The 19,649-nt window shown below is 37.1% G+C and overlaps 1 protein-coding gene across 6 annotated transcripts; it reads right to left on the bottom strand.

Moving 5' to 3' along the window:
- Window positions 1-446: 446 nt before the first annotated feature.
- Window positions 447-18,883, bottom strand: LOC108697674 (coiled-coil domain-containing protein 27). Of its 6 annotated transcripts, none has more exons than XM_041571470.1 (14): window positions 18,754-18,883; window positions 14,470-14,515; window positions 13,987-14,059; window positions 13,262-13,423; window positions 11,878-11,941; window positions 11,354-11,523; window positions 10,891-11,052; window positions 8,679-8,891; window positions 6,780-6,948; window positions 5,668-5,798; window positions 5,137-5,214; window positions 3,775-3,987; window positions 2,290-2,394; window positions 447-645 (listed from the first exon to the last, which is right to left on the bottom strand). In XM_041571470.1, the coding sequence occupies exons 2-14, from the start codon at window positions 14,505-14,507 to the stop codon at window positions 517-519; spliced, it is 1,707 nt and encodes a 568-aa protein (XP_041427404.1). In that variant the 5' UTR covers window positions 14,508-14,515; window positions 18,754-18,883; the 3' UTR covers window positions 447-516. The 6 variants fall into 6 exon arrangements, with proteins under 6 accessions (XP_041427404.1, XP_041427402.1, XP_041427403.1 ...); XM_041571468.1 differs by lacking the exon at window positions 18,754-18,883 and adding an exon at window positions 16,867-16,999; XM_041571469.1 differs by lacking the exon at window positions 18,754-18,883 and adding an exon at window positions 16,700-16,860.
- Between the last annotated feature and the right edge of the window lie 766 nt (window positions 18,884-19,649).

Below are 19,649 nucleotides of genomic sequence, written 5' to 3'. Positions count from 1 at the left end.
ATATCAAGTTAGGGAAGGTCACATGTGCAAGATAATTCACTTATGGAATTGACAGGTATACAGGAATGTAATAGGAGTTGGACAATAGGGAGAAGCTGCAGTTTCTCTTGGCTCTGGGGCATTCAGAGAATTTTATCTGTAATAATTTCTAAGTATAATACAGGAAATGATAACACATTCCATTGCTAATACAGTTTAGTTGGTAGGGTGCAACCACTCTAATCTTTTTCTATTTCAGTATTTCCTGCACAGTGTGGAAGCTGAGATACAATATCTTCACAGCATGGGGGCTATCAAAAAATACAAGTTCATTTATTTAGAAAATGTACATGCTAGGAGACACCCCAATACCTTGTGATTATGATTTATATGTAGACACTATAGCAGTTTGGAACATTACAGATAAAGAATTAACCAAGCAAACCAAATAATGCACAAGAGGCCAGTTGGCAAAGCACAATGCAGAATTTACTAGTAATGGGGACCTGTACAGAGAAGATCCGGAAAGTTTTTTCATTAAAGTTTTTTCCTTGTGTTTGAGGCCGGTTGCTTTGAGGCTGTGTTCTCATTGATGTAAAGAGAAGGGACTTTTACTCCTTTCTGCTTGAGCTGTTGATGGAAATCTGATCGCTCTGTAATAATTCTCTGCAAACATATAAGGGGGGAGGAGCTAAATGAGGACACATGAAAGAAATAGTAGGAATATTGCATTGAAATACCAACTCTTTCCGGTTAAAAAAAAAATCAATTCTTTCAAGTAAATTTCCTAGAATTAATTGCAGTGTGTTGGCTTATTTGATGCCTGCAGATATCTTTCCTGCTATGTAAATAAGCTATTTTTATTGTTATACAGGTATGATACATGTAATCCAGAATGCTTGGGACCGGGGGTTTTCCATAATTTGGATCTCCATGCCTTAAGTCTACTCGAAAATCATGTAAACATTAAATAAACCCAAAAGGCTTGTTTTGCTTCCAATAAGGATTAATTATATCATAATTGAGATCAAGTACAAGGTACTGTTTTATTATTATAGAGAACAAGGTTTTTAAAAATTTGGATTATTTTGATAAAATGGAGTCTATGGGAAATGGCCATTCCATAATTCTGAGCTTTCTGGATAACGGGTTCCTGGATAATGGATCCCATACCTGTACACCATCACAAAGCTGCCATTACCCAATGAATTTCAGAAGAAGAAGTCAAAAGTGCAATAAACTCTCTAAAAAGGAATAGAATACATACCCAGAAAGCTCAGAAATATGGGAAGGCCATCTCCCATAGGGGCAAATTTACTTACCTCCGCAATTACGCCAGCAACGGCTTCGCTGACATCGCAACAATTCGCCAGGCGTAGATTCGCCAGGACAACGATAATTCACGAAAATCTTAAGTTGTGTCCAGAGTTCCCAATGCTTGCGAAGTTGCGCTAGCGATAATACGATAAGCAGTACGAAGTTACGCTAGCGATGCCTAATTAGCATACGGCGGGAAGTTTAAGTACAATGGCCGTATATGCTGCAGTGCAGCGAATTTATGTTACCGCCCGTTAGTAAATTGGCAAAGTCCCAAGATGACGTCACGCTGGCGAATTTTCACCAGCGTTAGTCACTTCGCCCTTTCCTTTTTCTCTGTAATAAAAAAACAGTACCTTGTACTTAATACTAACTAAGATATGATTACTCCTTATTGGAGGTAAAAATCAAGCAGGGGTATGCAGGTACATCAGTAGTGGCAGACAGAGTACATACTGCAGTTTCAGATGCCTTTTTCTAGCAAGTGAAATGTTAATGTTAAAATTCTTATGGGGGAATGTAATAAAAGTTGTTAACGGAAAAAATATTCGCAATGCGAAAAGTTATGCCTTTGCTCAAACAAATTTTCCTTTGCCTGAATTTAATAAAGCGAACCTGGAAACTTCTTAGTGAAACTTCTTAGCGTTATAGTTTGTGCCAGTGCGCAGTGAATGTAATAAAACGAGATGATGATAGATAGATAGGTAGATGGATGGATGGATAGATAGATAGATAGATAGATAGAGAGAGAGAGAGAGAGAGAGAGAGAGAGAGAGAGAGAGAGAGAGAGAGAGAGAGAGAGAGAGAGAGAGAGAGAGAGAGAGAGAGAGAGAGAGAGAGAGAGAGAGAGAGAGATAGATAGTGTATGTTGCCTTGGGCCCCTGCAGTAACTCCAGCCCACCCCCTTTCAGGTAATCTGATTACTGAAATAAAAATCTATCATTAGACACAATCTGTTGAAAAATACATAATGCTCAATACAACTATATTTACCTGCATGCCTTCTAGGATTTCATTGTCTGTCATTTCCAGATGTGGACACTTGACTCCCGGGGCACTGTACGTGGCTTGAATAATTTTGGTACGGAATCTCTCAAACTGTTATCCAGAGAAAGAAATAAAAGAGTTCGGGTTGTTCTGATGCTGTTCATAAATGTCCTGTTGTTAATGTTTTTTGTTTTTTTTAAATGTTAACACAACGAGGGCCCAAATGATCACATGTCACAGGAGGCATCCAGAGACTGCGCATTGTACCTACCTATGATCACTGACATTGTGGTTTTCCTTTAAATGTTTTAACTTTCACCTTTAGTAAACATGCCCCTAAATATATGAATTAACACTATCCCATATTCCCAGTATGGACCAATACAGCTATATCACTGGTTAAAGCTAGCAGTAATACTTCTAAACTTGGATATACAGCAGTGCAGACAGTATGGTAACTGTTCATGGGTTTTCTTTACAAACCTACCCTAACTGTTCCCAACTCACGCATTCAAGTTTATTTCTTTCCCTTTTGTCCTCCCAATCTCTCCATTTATTCTCCGGCCTACTCACACTCCCACTTGCCCAAGCTTGCCAAATTTTCTCGACATTATGAAACTGGGGAATGGAAGGTACTTTCCCAATACTTGGCCCAAGATCCTTTGTTTTTCTTTCCAAGTATCAATCCCCCTCATTTACTCTGCCTTTATCAGTCTCATGAGCGGGCATGAACTAATACTGGCATGTGACTGGCATCCAATGCAGATGCAAAACAGAAGACCATTTGGGGAACCGTGCGTCAGTTTAAAGGGATACTATCATGGGTAAACATGTGTTTTTCAAAACGCATCAGTTAATAGTGCAATTCTCAAAAGAGCAAACAGATTTTTTTATATTCAATATTGAAATCTGACATGGGACTAGACATATTGTCAGTTTCTCAGCTGCCCCCAGTCATTTGACTTGTGCCTGCACTTTAGGATGGAACTACATTCTGGCAGGCTGTTATTTCTCCTACTTAAAGTAAATGAATCAGTCTCAGTGGGGCCTGGCTTTTACTATTGAGTGCTGTTCTTAGATCTACCAGGCAGCTGTTATCTTGTGTTAGGGAGCTGCTATCTTGTTACCTTCCCATTGTTCTGTTTTTAGGCTACTGGGGGGGAAAGGGAGGGGGTGATATCACTCCAACTTGCAGTACAGCAGTAAAGAGTGACTGAAGTTTATCAGAGCACAAGTCACATGACTGGGGCAGCTGGGAAACTGACAATATGTCTAGCCCCATGTCAGATTTCAAAATTAAATCTAAAAAAATCTGTTTGCTCTTTTGAGAAATGGATTTCAGTGAAGAATTCTGCTTGAGCAGCATTATTAACTGATTCATTTTGAAAAAAAACATGTTTTCCCATGATAGTATCCCTTTAAGTATTACTAAGATGTATTAATGTCTCTAGCAGTCTGTCAAAAAAAGAGAAATTAAATCCTTGCATTTACCCTAGATTGGAGACATTCCAGGGTCACTTTTATCTGCTGATTGGAGCACAACAAATCCTCTGAATTCCTCTGAATGTCATTTTTGTCTTCCTCGTTTTTTTTCAGTTGTATCTGGAAATCTGTGCACTGCCTCTGTAGTCTCTGAACTTCACGCTTTAAATCAGTAATCATGTCATTTCTTTTGCTCATCTCCGACTTTAATTCTGTCACAAGCTACAAGAAAAAATAGATCAATGTGTATATATGAAAATAGATCAATGCATGTGACAATAATTCACTAGTTTCATGCATTTGCTACTTGAGATCATTTGGTCTCATTTCTGTCCTTGAGTGACTTCAGTGTATAATCATAGAGTTGGCCACATAATTACAGTAATTCCGGGGAAATTCCTTTTGTTATTATTTTGGCCACACATATATATGGCCATCATGCACCAATCTAATTGTCCGGCCAAAAAAAAAGGACATTTAAGTTTGAGTTTCTTGGCCAGCTGATCATTGCAGTTGGGGGTCTGTGGAAAGCCATTTTCCATTTTAAAGGGCATGTAAAGGCAAAAAAATAATATCCCATTTTTACTTTCTTTAATGAAAAAGAAACCTATCTCTAATATACTTTAATTAATAAATGTGTACTGTTTTTATAAGAAACCTGACTGTATGCAGTGAAATTCTCCCTTCATTTACTGATGTGGATTTTCCCTAACTGCTGGGCAGGGAAACAATCATACTTATGAACAGCAGGGGGAGCCCCCGCCTTACTTCCCAGCCATGCAGAACTCAAGCAGCTTTGTTTATGATGATCCCTAAGCAGCCCAGACCACACTGAGCATGTGCACAGTCTTAGTCTTGCAAAGATGTATAACAAAGTTACAAGATGGTGACCCCCTGTAGCCAACTTTGAAAGCATAAATCATTTGTTTGATTAGGCTTGTGGTGCAGTAAGTTCATGTTTATATTTAGTATACAAAATACAGCATTTCTAGCGTTATTCTATTTTAGACATTACATGCCCTTTAAGCAATTCCGTCCAATTTGACCACATTTAGTAATCCAAATCAAGATGTTCAGATTCAGCTGAAAGAACTGGTCAGTCTTATGCCAGTTTATCAGTCCCACCACACGCCATTCATTTTGATAACAAAAAGTCATTATATACACATATATCTGTAGATTTTGGGCAACTCCCTGCAGATCCAGATCTTTGCTAACCTGTTCCCTTATGCTAAAGTATTGGGGTAAGGGAACACTGCTGATCTACTTTTTCTGGCGGTCTTTTTCTGGACATATTTGCCAATGGAAGATGAGTGTATTCAGAGCATATTTGGGGAGTATTTTTAATGCTTGAATCGAATTCTGGGTTACCTCTCTTAGGTTGTAATTTTCCTTTGAGATGGCGGCCATCATTTCTTCGTGCTTTCTTTCCTCTCTCAGGCTGGAAAACTTCCAAAAGAAATTCACATTTATAAATTAGTTGGAAAAATGTCTCAAATGAAGAGAAGAAATGAAGAATAAATATATTACATGGCCAAAAGTATCAAGGCACTTGCTTCTACAACACCCATTTAATTGGAAATTGCTGCTCTTTTTGTTATTATAACAGTATCTACAAAGCTTTCCTTTAGATGTTGGTTTCTCCTATTCAAACATAAGAGACACTGATGTTTGGGGATCATTAGCTTTACACATCATCCCATGGGTGTTTCATTGGTTTGAGATGAGGCTTTGGTTTGTGAATTTGTTTTATTTGTACAACTTACTTATTAATGATAAAGTATGGCCTCTCCCACTCGTATTAATAAATAAGAAATATATAAACAGAGCCCAGTTTGTTTTACTGATCATTTACAGGAAAGCAAAATGTATCTACAAAATACTATATTTCCCCTTTAGTACCTTTAAGGACATGGCTTGTAGTTGCATATTCCTCTCTTTTGCTTCTTTCTGGAGAATTTGTTTTTCATCTAGAGCTTTGCGGAGCTGGGACTCCTGGTGGGACAGAAGTTTCTGCAGAGACATATTGGCACCTACAAGAATTAACATGTAGAACTGTAAGGGGGCGGTTATTTATCAAATTAAGAATTTATCTCAATATTTTCTGAAAAATTTCCATCGAATTTTCACAATTTTTTGGATTTGTTACCCAAAAACTCTGAATTTTGCCCGAAAACTCCTGGGTATTGCCAAAAACCCAGTGCACATCAAAAATCATTGGGACTTCTCCCATTGACTTATATGCAACCTCAACAGGTCTGAGATCCTGGATTTTCAGATTTTGACTTTTATATCCTCAAGATTTTTTTTAAAAGTCCAATTTTATATAAAAAAAACAATAAGATTTTTCGTAATTTTAGCATTCAAGGTTTAGTAAATAACCCCCTAAGTGTTTTGCTTTTTATTCAAAGTTAATTAAATCCAAATGTGCGCATTTGTTGCAGTTTCTCAGATAAATACCACAAAACGAAATCCATAATCATGATGATTTTAAGGTTACTTAGTTTCTTGATATAAGACAATACCCCCATAAACATCCATTTCCCAATCCATTGCCCACAGTCATATTAAGAACATTGGGAGCTGCTGCAAAAATTGACCTACGTTTAAGACAAGGAAGAAACAAATAAAGGAGCAAAGGACCAGGAGAGCACTATTAATATGTATATGATTTGGGGTTTTTTTGACGTAAAACATGTGTGTGTATGCAAAATGCTAATGTTTATAAATATACTGTAGATGCATTTTACTGTCCTGCAGATTGTTGCTGCAGTACTCTTTATCTGCATGCAAATTACAGTTTGCGTATTTATTTTATGTTTTAAAATATTTTGGATAATAGGCTCATTGTAATTTTAAAATCCAGGCTTAATCCACCCTTAATCTGAGCGTGATAATGTTTACTACTTTCAGCAAGAAATACAGTTATGTAGAACACACATTCTATTATAGTAGAATAACTCCTTTTATATACAGTTTTGTATACAGTTTTGTAAGGCTAGATTTCTACTTACCTTTAGCCATTTCATAGCTGTTTTTAACACTGTCCAGCTCTTCCTTTAATCTATTTAACAACTCTTGGTTATCTTCACTGCTAGAATATTCTTCACCGCAATCATGGACCAGTTGGCCAACTTCAGATTCCAAGTTATGTTCTTGTTCACTGCTTTTCTCATCTAAGCTCTGCAAATGTATAGGAATACACGAGTCTTATAGTGCTGCACCAGATGACTTGGTGTATAGAAGCAGTAAGCAAAGGAGGCTAAATACCTCAGTCTAATAGGAAACCTGCCAATACAAGTGTTTATGTCTGGGCAAAGCTTGCAAACTTAAAAAAATATACTGGGGCTCATTTATAAACTTCTCGCACAGTGAATATATTTGCATTTATAAAGCTGAATAAGGGTGTGCAGAACAGAATTGCGGATTTTTTTCACAATGCGAATGTCTGTGAGAGCTTTTTAATATGTCAAAAATCTCAAATGGCGTTTGAATTATCCCACAACTTTGATGGCAGAGGAAATATCCGCAAAACAGTTTTGCAAATTGTGAATTTAAGTTACTGTCAACGATATTTTCGCACACAACAACCTCGCACAGTGGGCGCACTCACGCAAGCACCCCTCTCACAAAGGCAAGCCATGTTCAAAAAGACATATAGCATAGCTAGAAACACGTCCTAATATTGCAGGCAATATTGAATAATATATGGTGCTGGTTTTTCTTTGAGCTAACAGTTGGGGGCAGATTTACTAAGGGTCGAAGTGAATTTTCGAAGTTAAAAACTTTGAATTTCTAACAATTTTTTGGGTACTTCGAGCATCGAATAGGCCTAAATTCGACTTTGATTAGAAAATCAAACTATTGTCTCTTTAAAAAAGTTCGACTTCGACACTTCGACACTTCGCCACCTTAAACCTGCCGAATTGCTATGTAAGCCTATGGGGACCTCCTGGGACCTATAGCCAACATTTGGCTAAGTTTTTAGAAGTCAAAGTAAAATCAGTCGATCGATTAAATCGTTCGAAACGTTCGATTAGAAGGATTTCATCGTACGATCGAACGATTTTACTTCGACTGAATATGGCCAAATTCGATAAAAAAAAAACTTTGACTTCGAATATATGCAATTTGATGGTCAAATTTCGAAGTTTTTTACACTTCGAAATTCGACCCTTGATAAATCTGCCCCTTAATATTATCTTTTAAAAAGGCCCCATTATTGGAGCTCTCTATAGATCTGCTATCATCTCCATCCCTGCCAAAAGCACAATAGGAGGGGGACAGCGAATCACAGCCATGCAGTCACAGGCTTCAGTTCCCTATCAGGTCAGCCTAGCTGCTGATTGGTTCCTATACTACAGTGCAGTGTGCTTATTGCTGCCGGTTCCCCCACACACAGCCTGGGAAAGGAGCAAGAAGCAGAACAGATGGGTTGAAATAGTAGGATTTTTACAGAGATTTTCTACAAAGTAACCAGAACACCACTTTTTTTTAAAGTGGTATACATATTTAATATTTAAAAGTGTATACTATACTGGAACATTCTTGTTTTTTACATAATATGTCTTCTTAAAATATATTTTGAAATAAATTGAACCTTAGACTATCCTAAGCATTTGGGGGCTGATTTGACATTCCCCAGATATTTCTACCTTTTTTACTTGGTTGCACTGGACACTACCACCTATCCGAATCCTTATTGCAAGGGGAAAGAAAGAACAGTTCTCATAGGCATAAAAAGAGATGCTTACGCAGGGAATGACTAGTATTTTTTTTCTCTGCATATTTGAGAAGAGGTCCATCTGTCACTGCTATGTGCATGGCGCTTCTCATTCAAAAATGTTAGTGGCAAACAGAAGGAAATAGGCATGACCTTAATTCATCCTGCAACAGGCAGGCTTTGTTCTCACCTCTGTATCTACTTGTGTCAGTTGCATTGCTGTTTGTTGTGTGTCTTTTGTACAAACTGATAATGATGTAGAATGGGAATTCTCCATTGGACTTGATGCTGAAGGTACAAGTTCATCTGGGTCTTCTGCCCCAATGGAATATTCTTGAGTTATAGTTGTGTTGTGCCCATTGAGAAACTTTACTTCATTGTGTTGCTGTCTGACTTCGTATCTCTGAAAGTTAAAAGTATTTTACTTGAGAAGCACAAGTATGTTGTAATTAGTCACAATATGTATTTGCCTGTCATTCTCTGACATTTAACACCTCTGTCATGCCTCTTGTATCTTGTATCCCCACCTCTCTTTCTCACTCCCAAACATTACTTTGTCATCCATTATATCTTTTTGTTTTTAAGCAGCCATCCATTATTATGTCATTTGTGCTGTCACTCTCTTCACACACCTGCCAATCACCGTTCTCCACAGTCCCAACATCTTAGAAATGTGACAGCACAATGACCTGGGAAACAGTAGTAAATGTGTGTGCGTGTGTGTATATAAATAAATATATATATAAGGATATAAGTTCAGAGAGTACTGCACTCATCAAGATTATGTGCATAAAATATAGTTTTATTTAATATATTGTCTCATCCTTGTTGAAAAATAAGAATGACTAAAGCTACAAAACACATTGGCAGAACAAATTCTAGCTGATTATTTACAGCACTGTTATCCTCTAATTTTACTTCGCTCAGCCTTTTATGAAACACATTCACCTTTTTTATCAGAAAAATAACTCTTATACAAACTTACAGTGCCCCCTATAGGTGCTGGTTAATAAACACTGCCTGTTTTGCCAGAATACTGTACCTGTACATATAAGGGGAAGATGAAAGAAAGACTAGTATTTTTAGGGAGTTATTTATCAATATCCTAAAAAATTCTCACTAATTTTTTAAAACTACTCCGACCAAATCCGCAAGGACTTTTTATCAATACATTTTTCTTAAAATTCAGATTTCTTTTCAGACCTCAGACCTGCGAATTCACATAATGGCAATTGTCCCATTGATATCCTGATCTGCACTGGGTTTCATTCAATAAGATTTCGTGGCTTCAGCGACAAATCTGAAAAGTTTGTACGATTTGGATTTATTCACGTTATCGAGTTTTTTCTTACCCAAGAAATTTTCTGAAAAAATTATTGATAAATAAGGGGAAAAAGTCAGTGTGGATTTGGTCAAGAGTAGTTTTCAGAAAACAGTGTGCATTTTTCAGATTTTGATAAATAACCCCTCAGTGTTAGATGAAATGCAACTGAAAATTGTAAAGAAGGGCAACATATGGATCTATGGGGCAGATGTATTAATATTCGGAAAAATCACTAAAAGTGGTGGTTCACCTATAGTTTTTAAGTTATTTGTTTTTTTCTCATTCTTTCTAACTCTCAAAAAACAAACAATTTTTTTTATATTTAATTTTAAAATCTGACATAGGGCTAGACGTATTGTCAGTTTCCCAGCTACCCCCAGTCATGTGACTTGTGCTCTGATCAACTTCAGTTACTCTTTACTGCAAGTTGGAGTGATATTACCCACCTCCCCCCCCCCCAGCAGCCTAACAACAAAACAATGGGAAGGTAAACAGATAGCAGCTCCCTAACACAAGATAACAGCTGCCTGGTAGATCTAAGAACAGCACTCAATAGTAAAATCCAGGTCCCACTGAGACTGATTCAGTTACATTGCGTAGGAGAAACAACAGCCTGTCAGAAAGTAGTTCCATCCCCCAGTGTAATTTAGAACTAAAAACTACATCATAAAAATCATGACAGAATCCATTTAAGTACTCCCTGAACTAGATACCTGTGCTTTATATATTTATTTATAATCCACATCACGTGGGCTGACAATTTAGCTGTAATAAAGAGCATTCATTGTCTACACATAACTAACATAAAAATTCACAACAAATTCCATAATAAACCCCAATTCACAGATAAATGAGAGAGAACCCCTGCAAGTTTAGCTTCATAGGCATCAATATACAATGTCCTCATTCCCACAAAAGTGGACCAGTAGAAAAAATCTAAATATTTCCAGGTTAAACATTCCACCATATTTAATTACATATGCCTAGTCAAAGTTTTTCCTTGCCAAAAAATCATATTGAAATGTGCAACCAGTTTTCCTACAGGTAGATTAACACTTCAGTGCATTCCCAACAGTACCTTTGCCATTGGGTCTTGGGGAGGATTTGTGTGGCTCAGTTCATTCTGGAGCTGTTGCACTTCATTCTTCAAGATGGAAATAATCTCTTCCTTCCTCTTGCATTCCACTTCATACGCCGATAGGCGATTAATCTCGGAGCCCAATTTTAGCAGGTTATTTTCCTGTAAAAATAATATATTAATTGTTCACAATATTTACAGATAGAAAAACATACTGAAAAGCAAATCCACTAGTAAAGATGACTTGATGGAATTAAATGAATATCAATTAATGACACGCCTCTGGGATAGGGCCATTGCTCTGCCCTTCCCCTCTCTGGGGGAACAGTCCCACAATGTTGGAACCTATGCTCTAGTCTAGTGCATTGCAAAGTTCAGTTACTTATTTTGGACTAACACAATATAAAATTGTGATTCCCTATCCTCATGGAACACATAAAGTGGAACAGATAAAGTGCTTTACCTTTTCATGCAGCATTTCAATGTACCATGGTGTCTTCAGCTCTACAGATGTGAGATAAGTTGGACCCCTGGGAATTCCATTGTGATTATGTACAGCTACTGAAGAAACTTCTAATGACTTGTTTGATTTATTTATGTCTCTAGGACTATGTGTGCCAGGATGCCTTCCATCTAAAACAGTGAAAACACAAGTAAAGCTAAATAGTGTTCTATAAAAGCCTCTGGGATTATAAACAGACAGTATTGTGGTGAAAAACCCTAGGAAAAGCAAAGCATAAGCAGTATATATTTTACTTTCTCTGCATAATCTGAATAAATGTTTTCAGCCTTTTTTTGGTTCATATTTTTCTACAAAACAGCCACAGAATGCTTCTATATTTTGATTACATAACAGATCCCATGCCTGTATTAGGATATAATAGAAGGCATTTTCCTTTTAACCCTGCTCTCGCCAAGTGCCAGTGGGACATAGGGACCAATTTATTAACATTTGTATTTTTTTCTTTATGTAGGAAACAATTTTACCTGTCGGGGTAAATGCTGGAAAATCATTGAATTTAAAGCTGTCGGAGGAGGATCTGCTGGACATCTGTAAATCAATAAAATCAAATAAACTGCAAATATAACAACTGGAAGGCAAATAATGGGACTGCAAAAAATGTAAATATACACCAATTCTGGGAAGCAAAGCGATGTACAACCAATAGAAGCATGTGCTGCAAAATCAGTGTTCAGAAAGAGACCAGGATTAAAAGGGCACACACTAATACAATGCATAATTATGAATAAACTCTTCTCACTGACTGTAACAATTGAGAGATGCATTTCCAGGTAATTATGCAAGTTCCATTAATAGCCAAATTCATTAGAACTGCCATGTTACGTGACTCTATGGACCCTATATGTAAGTGGTTAAAAAAGAGCAAAAAAAAACAGAAATAAAAGGTGTTGAGAAAGCTGATCAACTGAGAAGAACTGGTTGAAATCAAAAAATATGATAAGACTTTTAGATGGACCAAACGTTGTATCCAACTTGATTTTGTAAGGTTAAAATTCACCAGATGAAAATGAGTGTAGGACTGCCAGACCAGATGGAATATATTGCAAAGGGGAGGGCTTTTTTAAGTAACTGTTTGAACAAAATGTCTTTTTTACTATCGTAAAAATGAAAATTTAATATAAGCTCCCTCATACTGAAATGAGAAAGTTTTTAAATACAATCAATTAAATATTGGCATGGTTTCTGAAATAATCAAGTTTATGTTCTCTATCCCTCTCTCAGCATCTGTTTCTCTTCATTCTGTCTTCATGCAGCAGTTTGGTATCAGATGAATGATCCAATATATTTTATAGGGGGTCTTCCTTTCCTAGCAGATGTATTAGAGCTCACTCAAATAACTGATTCCAGTACAAACAAAATCCAACAAAATAACAGGCATGCTGCCTGGTGCTTTTAATAGAGTGAGCTCTAATACATCTTCTAGGCAAAAGGAGCCCCCCGTAAGATATATTGGATCTAACTGTCAAAGAATATCTGCTACAAGCTGAGAGAATGAAGAGAAACAAAGGTAATGTTATTTTTTGTTACCTATGTTTCTATTTAAGCCCTCTCCTATTCATATTCCAGTCTCTAACCAGAACCACTGCCTTATTGCTAGGGCATAAAGTTCCTAACAACCAGATAGCTGCTAAAAAATTAAACTAGAGAGATTCTGAACAAAAAAACAAAATGATTCAACACCCACAAAATAATAAAACAGTTGCATATTGTCTCAGAATATCACTGTCTATATTATACTAACAGTATTTTAAAGGTGAACTACCCTATAAAATGAAATAAAAAGGAGCCATCAAAATGAAAACATTCATAATTCACCTTTCACACTAAACACAAAGTTCAAAATATTACTTCATTTTGAATGAATTGTCCATTTTCTCCAGCTGATCTACTGTACTTTTCCTTTCTTCTATCTGACTTTGGGATTTTCCATACCGCAGTCTGGGGTCTTCGTCTTCCGGACCAGTTTAGGTCTTGGAAACTTTGCATTTTCAAACCAGCCTTGGTTACAGCCTGTAAGGAAACAATGATTTCAATGCAACTGCAATTTAAATATTTGCCAAACAAATTAATAATGATGGCAGGAATATTGGAACAACACTCCTGTGCAGGTATAGGATCTATTATCCAGAATGCTTGGGACCTGGGGTTTTCCAGATAAGGGGATCTTTCCCGATAGGATTGTTTTGCCCCTAATATGAATTCAGGCAGAAAAAAATAAATCATATTTTAAAATTAGAGTTAAATGCTTAAAAATGAGTCTGTGGCAGTTGGCCTTCCTTTAATTTTGAGCTTTCTGGATAATGGGATTCTAAATAGGGATCCCATACCTGTACTTATAGGTTGGTAAACAAAATCATCAACATGCTTTCAAGTGTTTCACCTCTCAGCAACCAGTTCCTCTTCATTGTTGGCTTTTTAGCTCATTTCTCTACCCCATTTCCTCTACAGCTTTTTGTCTGCTTGTAAATTCCCCATTTCTCTGCTTGTTTTCCACTCCTTTGCTATTCGATTATTTCTATTTTTCTTCCTATCTTTTTGCCTTCTCTCCTCCTTCTTTGTTTTGTTTATCTTACCCTGTATTTATCTCTTTCTCTTATCCATTCCTTGTCTTTCTCCTTTTCTCTTCTATATGTAAACATGGGAAGCCTATTCGAAAGTTGAATTTGTGAGTTTTAAAGGGTTGTTTTTTAATTCAAATAAACTAAAAATGTTATCAAACTTGAATGTTTGCTTACTAATTAACAAAATTCAAATCCAAAAGCTTGATCGAATAAAATTGTGAAAATGTTTTTGAATGCATCAAATTCATATTGTACTCATCATTTTTAATAGGTCTGAAAACTATAAAAATTTACATTTCAGGTTTTCACATTTTTTTGCACTTAATAAATATCAATCAATCAAGTTTAGGAAATGCTATTTCAAATAAATGGGTTTTAGAGACGAAAAATTTGAATTGCAAGAAAAATTTGAATTTGAGTGTTGCTAAATAAACCCCATAGAGTAGTTCTACATTTCTTCTATAAGAGGAATCCATATCAGTTTGCACTTCTTACCTGCCATCAGCTTTCGAATATAACCTGAATATCGTCATTGGATGTTCTAAGTAAATATAAGAAAAGCAGTGTTAAAGCAACAGTTAAAATGTTAGGGTAAGGTCACACTGGGCGTTTCGGGGAGATTTAACCGCCTCGTCTTTGCGGCAACCAATCTTCCCTCACTCTTGCGCTAGCTAAAATGAAAAATCTCAGGCGCTAAGCACACGCTGCGATTCGTTTTCCAAAGTTGCTTGAAGTAAATGTAATGCTCTGGTGTGGGAGAGTTTTAACACCCCTATAACACCCCTATAATAAAAAAAAGAAACAGTAACCATTGGAACAGAATAACAGACCAGTATTGCCTGATACTAAAGCCCATGTTACGTAGCCTTTTCACAAGGAACAATACACTGTTGCGAGATATATGGTCTGGGAGGATAAAAGGAAAGAATTTCCTTTTATTTGGAGCTAAGTTACCGGTTCTATTTTAGTGTTTGCTCTGTGAGTCTTACAACTAAGTATATACTGTTATTCAATATTAACGTCAAGGAGACCTGCCATGTAAACAGTTGTGCAGGTATCTGTATCTAGGAAGCAGACACATACTGAAATCTGAACAAAAGTTTTCTGAAGAGCTTTCATGTTATTGGCTGCAATGGATATGAATGCAGCCAGGACTGGACATTGTGCTCTATAGACTTGTGCAGACAATAAAAACACTGCTATTATGCAAATGGTTTTATGTTATTTCCACTGTTTGACAAGGTAAAACAATAGTCCTGAGAATAAAACATTTGGCTTGATAGTATATAATGAGGAATGTGCCCTAATTGTGTTTTGGTTCTGTACATGGTTTCAGCACATCATTCGGTAAAACATTACAAACACAATACAATTTGCAGCTACAGTCTTGAGTCTGGGGCAGAGATTTCAGACACTTTTATTTCAACTCCATCTTTGGTTAATCCTAAAGTGGCCGTAGACGTAATAATTAAGATTTTTCCCAGAAAAGATCTTTCCAAGAAATATAATTAGTTTCAATACACACGTGTAGAGCTGAATCGTCAGATGCACAGGTAGAAATAACAGAATTCTACCTGTATCTAAAGATTCAGCACTAAACAGTGGTGATGTTTGGGTGCCTTCAAAGGCATCCCAACAAAATTTTCCGCATTGGCCGATCGATGAGCCAACCGATATCCAAGTCTTCTGCCGATACCGCAGCTTGTCTCCCACAATACACGCACCGAAAATGGTAAGAAAATGTGCCCCATTAATGCGCTTGCATTTCCACTCAGAGGCATTTAAATGACCCCTATTAGTTCTTATACTACTGCTTTAAGTAGTCATGTCATAAAATAAAATATATAATAGTGACTTTATCTTCTATACAGACAGGGCCAGATTTAGATATAGGGCACCCCTAGGCCTTATCCTGTTGGGTCTGGAGCACAAATAACCTCCCAGTCAAATTGTGAGTATATTCAAATTTTAAAAAAATTCACTTGAATTCGAAATTCAACCTTTGATAAATGGGCCTTCCCATGTACTAGTACATCATTTAAACATTAAATAAATCCAATAGAACTGTTTGCCTCCAATAAGGATTATATTTGTCTTAGTCTGGATCAAATACAAGCCTTTTTATTAAAGGCAAAAAAAGAATACTTTTTAGAAATTGTAATAATTTGATTAAAATGGAGTCTATGGAAGATGGCAGCAACGTTACTAGAGGGGACGGCCCTGGCGCAGGACGCGCAGCCGGGCCCCCTCCGTGCCCCCGGAATTGGCCGGAATAAGCGTCGTACAAACTGCCGGGGGGCCTGAGGGGGTGCGGGCCCTGGCCTAATCGCACCCCCTGCTCCCCCGGTATTTACGCCACTGGAAGATGGCCTTCCCATAATTCAGAGTTTCCCGAATAATGGGTTTCCGGATAATGGATCTATATCTCCTTTAGCAATAATAAAGGTGATAGTTTGTATCATTAGGCAGAAACCGCTAAACAGAATACCTCTCAGCTGAAGTTTTTTTTAAAGATACATTTCAGCAGTGATACTAAAACAGTAACACTGTTTGCTGATGTTTAACTACAGCTCCCTGCATCCCATGATAGCCTCTTGGCAGGTGTAATATAGAAACAGCTGAACAGTCACAGACTGAATGTGACTGGTGCAGGGAAGGAGCAGATCTAAGCTGAGAGCAGGAATCATTGTGTATAAATAAACATTCAAGCAAAAGGGATAGGTACCTTGAGACAAAGGAAGCCAGCATATAGAGAAAAAGGTAAAAGCTGCAGTAACACTGTATATTGCTCTGATTTTCTCCATTAGGACATTTTGTTGTGCATTTCGCAAAGTCCCTGAGGATTGTACTTAAGAGGATTCCATCAAGTCATTGATTGGCTCCTCCCCATACCTGAACTGAAAAGGAAGAGCTGCCCTGAAGGGTTGGCATCTGTCATGTCCGACTCCTTTACTTCCTGTCCCTGGACCTCTGTCTCTTGCTTCCACATGGCATGTTCAGAGATTGGCACAACAGAGACAGGAAGTAAAGCTGCCAGACATGAGGCTGCCAACCCTACTGGGCAGCTCTTTCTTTTCAGTTCAGGTACAGGGGAGCAGGGATATTTAGTGAAGTCTCCTACTTGATCCTAACTTAGATATAACTAATGAATTTTGGCGGGAAAAAAAATCTTAATTGTTTAGCTGATTTTTTTTTTTTTTTAGTACACTTAATGCACAGGTATTCAAATTACAGAAAGATCCCTTATCCGGAAAACCCCCTGAACATAACAGATCTTATACCAGAACTGTAGCCTCTCACCATACCACCATGAAATTACTCAGCACTACAAAATACCCTGAAATATAGTGATTGTCAGAATTGGTTAACGACTTTAAAGGAACAGAAATATCAAAAAATGAAAGTGTTTTAAGTAATGAATAAATAATGTAGTGTTGCCCTGCACTGGTAAAACTGAAATGTCTGTTGTGTAGCCACAAGGGGAAGCCATCCATACACAGGAAAAATAGTAGATAACAGATACGCTATATAGATACCTCCCAACTGTCCTGTTTTTAGAGGGACAGTACCTCTTTTGACAGCTCAACCTGCAGTCCCTCATTTGTACTGGAAAGTCACATTTTCTCTGCACTGAACAGCCAGAAAAAGAAACAAAGTTTCGAACTCAATTGGCTTTTGGCAGAGAGCCCAGAACAGCCACAGCTACATATAAGATACTTTTGTAACAATTTCAACATAAGAAAATAAGTAATTGTAACAATATAAGATAACAGGTTCAGTGAGAAAAGTTAGACTAACAGCTTAATTCACCTTCATAAGCAAAACTGTAATAACTGGAAAAAAACACAGAAATATGTTCAAACTTTCATAACCTTCCAAATTTTGTAAAATGAACATGGTAATTAGGGGGTGTGGCCACAAGAATGGGCATGGTCAAAAAAATTGTTGCGCATAGTATACAATCGCATTGTATACTACAGGGCTTATCTGTTATCAGTTGTGTAACCTGTGCCTTTTCTCCCTTTTCAGCTTTGAATGGCTGCCCCCACAGCTACCCAGCAGCTTGTTTATATAAACTTTGGTAGAGTTGCTGAAACAAACAAACCAGTTTTACCAGTGCATTCCAACAGTACATTATATTTCAATTAATTTAATACACTTTTATTTGTTGATGTTACTGTTCCTTTAATATGCAATAAGTGCCTAGTATATTAGTATAATGTCTAAAATGCATCGGGGAGTTGGGAGGGAGAACATGTATTTGTTGCACAGGTACTAGATATTTTTGGAGCACTGGCTGAATGGCTGATACAGCAATGTTTTCAAAGATAACATGTAAGTCCATCTATGGCACTTTCAAGACAGAATGCTATAATGAATGTGCAGTATATTATAAAAGATAGAGTTCACATTAATGTGATTTTATACAGCAAATACAATCCCTATAATGTCTAGAACACATATATGAGCCAAAATAAATTTAAATACACTGGTTAAATGCATGATAGAAATAATTAGCTTTTAATTTATTTCCTTTTTATAGTTACAAAATAAATATCTGCAAAGTCTAAGGGTAAATACAAACGTCTATACCATAAAACAGGTCAGTAGCTAATTTACAGTAATTTTCAACATTATTATTATACATCTTTATATTATCAGATACAATATTTGCTATGATTTGGTCCAGTTGTTGCTGGTAGATAGACCAACTAAGTTCCTTGAAATTAATTGCACTTCTGCAATCACTTCATTGACCAAAAAGGGCAATCAGCTTACCTTACTGTGCCTCCACTGAGCATATCCCAGGCATAGTGTCCCTGCTACTAACCGGGTATAGTGCTGTCTCTCCGGAAGACCTGTATACAAATGAAAGGGAGCAACAAAACAGAGTGGTAATCATGAAGTACATGCATAGTAACTCCCATGCACTTCTCTCGTTTCATTCCCATTCTGCACAATACTCTCTCTCTCTCTGAATAGAGGGCAAAGCCTAGAGATTTCTGTTGCTCGGAGACTGACTGTTTGCCTGCAGGAGTCAAGCATTGTCCTGAGCCTGCTAGGGGTTTTACTGCAGAGACTCTCTCCTGCCATAGAGGGACTGACAGAAGCACTGATCAATCAGAATCACAGCCTGCAAATAACTCGGTCATTACTTATTTCACTCTCTATACCAACTTGTGCTTCCATGTATATTACAACTTGCTATGCGGAATATGTTCTCTAGATCTCGAGCAGCATTTGATTAAAATGAAGCATTTTACTGTAACACCATGAGAGTGAGCTGTCAACATATTAAGGGCCATTTGCTCATCTGCAAATTTCCCAGCAGTCAGTTGCACGAAAAATCTAATTTATTATAGGTACAGTATGTGCATCAGGTGCTGCACTGTGAGTAAAATAAAACTCATAGCGAATGCATTAGTTATTTGCATTTTTGCACACTGTGGTGCCAATGTAAATGACCCTTATTGTATTGAGTTCACAATCTTTGCAAAAATGACAGCAGGTTTATTAGGAAGCAAAGGGAAGTTTTTGTTGTGTGTATGTGTGTCAGTGTGTTTGTGGGTATCTGCATTATTGGGGTTGGGCAGCAGCTTCCAATGCCATGGAATTATCTATAGCTCCACTCTAGCAGGGTCTCACTCTTCTTTAAAGGAGAACTAAAGTTTAAC

Source organism: Xenopus laevis, chromosome 7S (genome assembly GCF_017654675.1).
Source record: "Xenopus laevis strain J_2021 chromosome 7S, Xenopus_laevis_v10.1, whole genome shotgun sequence".
Taxonomy (NCBI): domain Eukaryota; kingdom Metazoa; phylum Chordata; class Amphibia; order Anura; family Pipidae; genus Xenopus; species Xenopus laevis.
The sequence above is the reverse complement of the archived record's forward strand: the minus strand, read 5'-3'. Positions and strand labels throughout refer to the sequence as shown.